This window comes from Lolium perenne, chromosome 5, assembly GCF_019359855.2.
Source record: "Lolium perenne isolate Kyuss_39 chromosome 5, Kyuss_2.0, whole genome shotgun sequence".
NCBI classification, from domain to species: domain Eukaryota; kingdom Viridiplantae; phylum Streptophyta; class Magnoliopsida; order Poales; family Poaceae; genus Lolium; species Lolium perenne.
In genome coordinates this window covers 255,179,222-255,187,588 of record NC_067248.2, presented here as the reverse complement: position 1 = coordinate 255,187,588, position 8,367 = coordinate 255,179,222, and the positions used below count along the sequence as shown (strand labels likewise).

The 8,367-nt window shown below is 46.3% G+C and overlaps 1 protein-coding gene and 1 long non-coding RNA gene across 2 annotated transcripts; both read right to left on the bottom strand.

Moving 5' to 3' along the window:
* Positions 1 to 577: 577 nt before the first annotated feature.
* On the bottom strand, positions 578 to 2,228 carry LOC127302776 (putrescine hydroxycinnamoyltransferase-like). Its single transcript, XM_051333347.2, has one exon. It carries the CDS (start codon positions 2,135 to 2,137, stop codon positions 821 to 823), a length of 1,317 nt encoding a protein of 438 aa, XP_051189307.1. The 5' UTR covers positions 2,138 to 2,228; the 3' UTR covers positions 578 to 820.
* Positions 2,229 to 6,545: 4,317 nt separating this feature from the next.
* On the bottom strand, positions 6,546 to 8,100 carry LOC127302775 (uncharacterized). The gene is made up of 2 exons (XR_007853098.2): positions 7,363 to 8,100; positions 6,546 to 7,257 (listed from the first exon to the last, which is right to left on the bottom strand). It is a non-coding gene; the product is annotated as an uncharacterized lncRNA (long non-coding RNA).
* Positions 8,101 to 8,367: the final 267 nt, after the last annotated feature.

Sequence of the window (8,367 nt, the reverse complement as noted above, 5' to 3'; positions counted from 1 at the left end):
GCCGGTGTCCAACATATGTAGCCACGACAGGGTGGGAAACGGCTTTGACGCGTAGGTCGTTTCCCTCGCGCGCAAATCGCCGGTGAAACTTGCCAATGTATTGGGCACACACGGGAACGGCCGTCGTCGCGCGGGAACAGTTAATCACCGGCGGCAGTCCACGACGGGACGTAAAACGCCATTAACGACCTTGACGATGTCTCCGCTAAAAAAATGCGTCCGCACCGCTGGAGGTACCCCCGACGCAAACGGTCGCCCTGGGCCGCATGGCGTCCGCGGGCTGACGCAAACGGACATTTCGAACGTCCAAAATGCGTCTGCCCCTTGGAGATGCCCTAAGAAGTCGTTTGGAAGCCAGACTTTCATTTCATTTGTAGCATTTTGAAATGAATACATGTATTCATTTCATTTACATTGTAATTCTAGAAATGGACACTTGTTTGGTACCACGGGAATTGTAAATGACAGTAGAATTTAATATTGAATTTGTAAATGGCTTCGATGGAGAAACGTGAATGACAGGTTTCAGCTTGGAATTGTGTTTACACATGGCATACTTTTGCTGGATTTTTCCTAAATGAAATGATGGCCTAATTATGTGGCAACCAAATAACCCACCTATGGAATTTTAAAATGAATTCCAGGATTCCAAGCCCAAATGATGGATACCAAACGACCTCTAAGGTGTATCCGCATACAATGAAAACTATTGATCAGAAAATTCATGTTATTTGTACAGTACATGACAAGGTATAGCACTACACAATTCTGAACAAGAACGAAAAAAAAACGATCTCTGGTTCATAGCCATGGCCTGCTCCTACTCCGCGGAATAGCAGCATTCTTTGAAGGCCTGAAGATTGTGCTCGAAGACTGGGACAAAGGCATCGACGCTGCCGTCACCGATGTAGGACGGCGCAAGGAAGAGCATCCCTTCCGTGGGGAAGTATGACGGCATGAAGTAGCTCGGGCTGCCCGTGCCGAAGTCCAGCTCGTAGAACGGGAAGGTCAGCCAGCTGTCCACCTCCATGTCCGGGCAGAGCACGTCGTGCAGCACCGCCGTCTTCTCCAGCCCCTCCCGCTCCACGGCACCGGAGCTCACGAAATCTACGAGGGACTGGAAGTATGCGCCGTCCACCCGTGCCACCGCGTCGTGTATCACCTGCGCCGCGTGCTTCAGCGGCCGGTTTAGGAGGTCACCGGCCGTGGCGCGCGGGAACGCCCAGAGGACGAGGTTTCCGAAGTAGTCTGGCGGGGTGGCCAGGCGGCGCCGCCCGTCGACCGAGATTCGGATAGTGGAGGTCTCGTGGGGGCCGAGGCCCCGCGCGCGCGCCATGGTGCGCCAGAGGTGGGCCAGGGTGGTCTCGAACCGGCTGAACGGCCGGCCCCTCCCTGCCGACGCCTTGGCGCGCAGCCCGGCGATGAAGTCCTTCGTGAAGTGCGCCTTGTGGATGACCACGCTATCAGCACCGTGGCGCTCATGGCTGGAGTTGGCTGGTGCTGGACGTTCATACTCCGCGCTACGGTGCTCGAACTCAATGACCGGCGGGTCGCGCGGCCGGAAGAGGTCGGGGTGGTTGTGTGGCGGCGACAAGGACTGGCCGACGCGGGCATCAAGCCTGCGCGCAGCGCGGCCCCATGCGACGAGGAAGTCGCTGGTGGCGTGGCCATCGGCGACGGCGTGGTTGGCCGTGAACCCAACGGCAAGGGACCCGCAGGCGAACCGCGTGAGCTGCACCTGCACCACCTCCTCGATCACCCCCTCGAGGTCCGGGTGCAGCTTCAGGATCTCCGGCGTGGGCTTGGTCGGCGCGACGTCGGCGAGGGTAGACCCGTCCACGCGCGCCTCCACGAGCCGCGCTCCGTGGTCGTTGAGCAGGACACCCGGCGAGCCATCCGGGCCAGCGCCGACCTGGCCGGCGAAGAGGCGGTAGACGGCCAGCACGTCGGCGAGGCCGCGCTCGATGTCGGCCGTGGAGGGCGCCGGCGCCGTGAACGCGTAGATGATGGCCATCTGGATGTGGTACGTGATCTTATCGAACACCGAGGACGGCACGTGCTCCGTCGTGTCCGGCAGAGGCACGCCCTCGGGGTACCGCGGCTTCACCAGCTTCGAGCTCACCACCTTCACCTCCATGGCGCCGGCAGTGTATAAGCGTATGATCGAGTGTGAGTGTTATTGCAGGCGAGCGAGCGAGCGAGGGAGATATATGAATCGATGAAAAGTGTTGCTGTTGTTGTTGTGGAGTGAGGACGAGGCAGCGACCGGGGTATAAATAAGCAGCGGGAACGGGGGTAGGTGGTAATGAAGTGATCAAGCTAATGAAGTAGTAATATGGCTAATTAAGATGCTTTGACGAAGCACATAATCTCTGTTGCTGCTTGATATTGGCTTAATCAGGGCATGTAGATGTTTAGAGCGACGTGTAAAATTCTTGCGGATGCTTGCGGTTGACACGGCAATGGTAGTGTCTAGGTCACGGACTAACACATTTTGACACGCTCCCTAGCTCTCTCACTTGTTATTGTGAACTGCTGCGAGGAGTATGACAATACGTCGCAGTATAAATCTGTGCTACTGTGTATGTAACTACAAATAATACATTGACACCTTTACCTATATACATTGACGTTTTCTACAGCTAGAACAAGCCTCCATTTACCAAGCGTGCATGACGCGCATGCATACGTTCGTGCACAAAGTCCTGTGTTGTTTTTGCGAAACAGGGTAGAGACGCTGACGCTATATACTTATAAATATACATACGTACACCCTATCCCTAGGATCACCTTCGAGACACTAAGTTTAAGAAACTGTTTGAACTGGTTTTGAGATTCACGAAGTCATCACAAGTCTCGCTATTAACGGAAATATCGTCTCACACTGAAAAACCTTTACGAGACACCAAAGTGTCAAAGAGTACAATCCGAATTTTAGTCACTCGCGGTGCCACTGCCCTTTAAACCATATCCCACCTCATATTTGTTCTCTTATTTGCCCAGTCAAGCATACTGATATATATATGACACTATTTTTACCAGGCAAGCTAAATATGATAATACAACAGTTTGCGATGTCATTGGACCGGGGATGAGGCGGCAGCCGTATATGCGGAATAGTTCCGGGCAGCGATGTTCCAGAGTTTTCGTACTTCAACATAATTTTTACCTTCCGTTGATCTCGCAGAACCTATTCAACAAGTTCTAGAGCAAATTGACGGGGAGCATCCATTTCTTATTTGCATTGTAGAAACTCGTGATGCCTAATTGATTCCCGGCAAACTATGGTTTAGTTGTGACTTAATTTGTTTAATAATATATGGGCAATTTATTAATATCAGCTTGATGATCTTTGTAGAGTGGTTGATTGCTTTGGCATCCAATTTAGGTGTCTTGTCATTTTCTGTTTAAAGATAATTTTTGGTAGCATAATGTAGATTATTTGTGCAAAATGTTGATGATTCCAATAAAATAATACCATACATTCTCTGTGAAGCATATGAATATTAAGGAAATTTTTTTGCTGAGCAACCTGTTAATGCCAAGAAACTGCGGAGAAACTGGCAAAAAATATACGATATCATATGTATCATAGGTTCGTTAATTGTTATATGTACAATCTCAATGGACGCAATGTTTTTGCTCTCAGGAGCATATATATGCTCCTGATTTTTCAATTTATTTTTTAACATATTTTAAAATGTTGAAAAAATCTGATAAAAAATGTCACATGTACATCTTAATGTTCTATGTGCGCGCAAAGTTGTATCACAAAAAAATGACCCTTTTTTGTCACGTGTAAAAAAGGTAAATTTCGGTGCTTAAAAAAGCTCTTCACAAGGACATGTATTTGTCTTTTTTACACCGGACACAAAAATGACGATTTTCCATGAAACTTGGCGTACGCATATAGAATATCGACATATACGCCAGAATTTTTTGTTTAGAATTTTTTTGACATTTTAAAATATATTTTTTGATAGAAGGAGCATATGCACCCTGCTAGATCAATATCGGATTTCCGATTGGCTATTGGCCATGCTATGGTCACTGTTGTGTTCTGCAGTGGTTGATTGTTTTGGCATGACATTTTCGGTGTCTTGTCATTTTCATTTTAAGGATCTTACTAGAAAAAATGCCCGTGCGTTGCCACGGGTCCTCAAATTTCATTTCGCAATGCTCATATATAATTCATAACTCACTATAAAAATTCAAAACGAATTAGGGATTCATAATGTATTAATACCGAACGCAATAACAAGACATCACTGATGTGCATCTGCGTGGTTCCAATTCTAGATCTTCTAGTTACTCTTCCGTGGTAAGTTCCACACCTGTTCTGGACCGTCATAACTGTCAACTCAATAACCTCAACTTTTGGATGTATAGTCAAATATCCGTATGTTGCCACGGTTCATAAAAAATATTTCTGGTGGCACATAGGATATAATGCACACAAATATTTAAAGACTTCAACACATCGAGAGCCAACAGAGAGAACATGCATTGCCACAAGAGCACGAGAAAGATATGCATTGTATTGAAAGGATTTGACTATAAAATCTTTGCTTATCCTCCCTCATTCAAAGACACGTTCTTTGCACTTGTTAGGCAAGCAAGAACCAATAGTCCAGCTGTGCAACCATAAGCAAGTTGACTCTAGGTCCACTACCACTCTCTTTCTCATTCCTGGACTTGAATGGCTTCCAAATTAACCATAGACCTGGACCCTACATAGATCCATCTGCAATCTACAATATAATGTATTTCCCATATGGGAAATAGAATAGATTTTCTGCATTTGTTGCACAACATTTTATTGGTTTTACATTAGGAGGCAAATGCAGTGGAACAAGTTTCTTGAACAAACCAAGAGACCACTCCCTAATTTCCATTAAAAAACCAAACATTTTACATAGTTCTTAACCACAACACAGCTATCACAATCAACGCAACAAAAAAGGAAAACTAAGTTACTACAGTATCAAAAAAAGGCTACACCTAAAAGAGAACCAAACAAGACGCTTACATGCCACAACCAAGCAAACTACCAAAAGTAAATGTCTAGAACCCAACATCTTCTTTCTTACCAACGATGAACCACATATCCTTTATGGGATGAAGCCTGCTACCCGCATGGGTAGCTACACACCCATGCATTATAACAATATGCAGGCCATATTAAATTGTTTTAGCTTGGTTTCCTAGTAGAACGTGGAATTCTAGTGTACAAAGGTGGTTTCCGAATTTGATTTGAACTTTTTTTTTGTCAAAGTCAACTCGGTATTCAAAAAGTCAACGCAAAATACGTTTCTGAGTTGACTTTGATCAAAAAATGTTCATATCAAAATTTGGAAACCACTTTTGTACACTAGAATTTCACGTTCTACTAGGAAACCGAGCTAAAACAAGTTAATATGGCTTGCATATTGGTATAATGCATGGGGTGTGTAGCTAACCATGCGGGTAGCAAATGCATTCTCTATCCTTTATTTGTGCTCTTTTTACACAACTCCAAATTCTCCACCCTCCTTCTTGACCTATTCTCCCAGCCTTGGGGTGTGTTTGGTTTAGAGCCCATGCATGCCATACCAAAATATTGGCAGGTCCATGAAATTTGGTCACCGTTTGGATTGATGCCCGCAAATTGGCTCGCCAAAATTTGCCGCAGCCCGCCCGTGTGATTTTCGCCCGCGCGTGGGCGAACTGAGGGCGTGGAAATCCATCGCCAAAATTTCGGCAGCCCCGCCCGCATGCTTCTCCTTGCTGGGTCCCAGGTAATTAGTTCTTTCCTAGGTCTACGAGCAAAAGTGAAACAGCGTTTCTTTTGTTTTTCTTTGGTAAAACCAGCGATCAAGTACTACCCAATTTAAGTTCTCAATGCATGTGAAATCAGTTTGGTTGCGTAACAAAGGGACGCACTATTTAACCAAAATTTTGGAAGAGCAAGGGCTCTAATCCAAACAACAAGATCTTACCAAAATTTTGGTTATGCCCATGATTTTGTCATGCCAAAGAATTGGTAGGGCTTGTTGGGGCTCAAACCAAACACACCCTTGGTCTCCATGCGGGTAAGCTTCGACTTGCTCTAAAGATTTCACACGTTGACTTGCTCCAAAACCTTTGCGGGCCATTGTAACTTCAGCTTCGCTGCCTGCAGATTTGCCCGCCATTTAATCCAAAAAAAAATCCTAATAAGGATTCAAAGAAATATTTCTACAACACTCTAATAAGGATCTTCATTCGGAATGTATTTCTCCTGCTAAAGTTCTTCTAAAAGTTAAGAGAACCGAGCCCTAGGTAAATGCCTTCTGAACAGTAATATTTTGTTCGTCAAGAAGCCCAACGTGACACAGATTGCTACTATAGTTTCGTTGCTAGCTAGTAGGGCGAACCCATGAAATCTTAAGACCTTATGGTACAACACCTACTTAATTCAGGGTTTAAGAAGCACATCAGCGTATTTCCGGAAGCGTCTCATAAATATAGCTCTTTCCTTTGCCAGAACTCCTACTCCACATGTACCAGTTAGGTGAGAAAAGATGAACAGGTTGAAGGCTATGCACTCAAACTCAGACACAAAATCTCACATATATTTGTTTGACTTCTTATAACACCTCTCCCACTCACTTTCCGGCACAACATGTATACAAAAATGGAGTAAAGAATGATAAATTTGTAAGGTACAAAATTTGCGAGAGTAACTTCTTTAATTACATGATTTTCACTTGTTGCCTCTATGGACCTTTTTTAGAGAGGCATGTGTCACCAAATTTACTGAAGAATGGATCATATATTCTATCCAATCAAAACACACATTTTAGTTCATCAACGAAAATAATGCAGCCACGATGCTAGCAGTATCGGTGTTCCTGTTTAGCTTAATAAAGTAGAGGTGCACATTCTCTTCGAATATTCTCTTTTCCATGTTGTACTCCCCAATCCCCGTTCCCAAATTGCAGCGGATGTAGATTCAATCGGTGTGCTTTATACAAGATATTAGAAGAGACGTCCTGGCGGTAGTGGAAAATGCAGCATGGATTGTAAGTACAGATGAGATATGCTTACATCAAGATTAGCGAACAAGCCAACGTGAGCTAGCTAACAATCTTTGCTGTCCACCAGAACTAAAGCGTGTATTCAGATTAGGAAAACAACTGCCATGAAGATCGGCTCGAACCCATGGGAGGTTGGTTGAGTCCCAAGTAAATTGATAAGTGCTCTACGTTATTTCCCTTCAGAAAACTAAGAACACGCCTGCATCAAACCCACCGATGTTACCAAAATACCAAAATAAAATATTCTGAAATATTTGCAACTTGTAGTAAGTGAAGAGGCCAAGGGGTCACAATTTGTACGCACCCTAGTAGTGCTTCATCCTGATGTGCCTGCTGAAATTCGTGATTCTCCAAGTGTACCACAACGTTTGCAGGTCCTTCGGCTGACTCTCCGGCATGCTTACTGCTTCCGCCTAGACCACCACTGCTACCATAGAATACGTTAGGAATCAGGCTGAAGCAATATGAACAGGAATCTCTAGGAAAACAGCAGAAACAAATCGGATTGTTTTAAGTGATAAAAAATTAAATGAATAATTCAGAGGAGGGCTCTCAGATCCAGGCCCCTGAAGTCCGAGATCGGGTCCTCCCTGCCCAGTTTCGGAGCGCGGACGCTGGAGGTGCCTGTCTTCGGTGGCGCTTGGTTCACACGATGCGGGCTCCTTGCCGTCGTCCTCCACGCGAGTTCTCCGTCGCCGTGGAGGGGGAGGGGAGGAATGGGTCATGGCGGCATGCGCTGGAGTCCACGCGCTCCAACATCCTCCCGTGAGCTTGGCAGCGCCTCCTCCATGCGGGCAAGTACCTAGCGAGGCGGAGGGAAGAGGTGGGCAGGCTAGGGTTTTGGTGGTGTAAGTGGAGCGGGGTTGGAGGAGGGGCTTGATGAGGCTGATGAGGCTTGATAGAGGGGAGAGGGGCGGCGGCGCGTCGCCGATGTGCGCGGATGGGGCACGCGTAGAGAACGCCGACGGGTGGAGGAAGGAAATCGTGTGGGGGCGAGAAGGCATGACGGCTATGGTTGAACAGGGAGGGATCGTCACTTCGCCAGGGAAGAGAAGAGCTAGATGCTGCGACGCAGGAGCAAGACGTGATGGGCCTGGCCCAGTTTAGCGCGTGCGGGCGGGCGTAGTGCGAGACGACGATCAAAAGGACGACGAAAGCAGGGGGAGAAGGGGGAACACGTTTCTTCTTTTTAAGTAGTAGAGATTTGGTTGCATAACATAAAAATGTAGATTCTCTGTCCAAAATAATGATAACTCTAATAGAAAAATACCATGCATTCGTTGCGAAATCATAAGGCTATTAAGAAAAG

Bases quoted from the DNA above. Each gene is read 5' to 3' on its own strand.
- LOC127302776 (XM_051333347.2), bottom strand. From the start codon at position 2,137: ATGGAGGTGAAGGTGGTGAGCTCGAAGCTGGTGAAGCCGCGGTACCCC.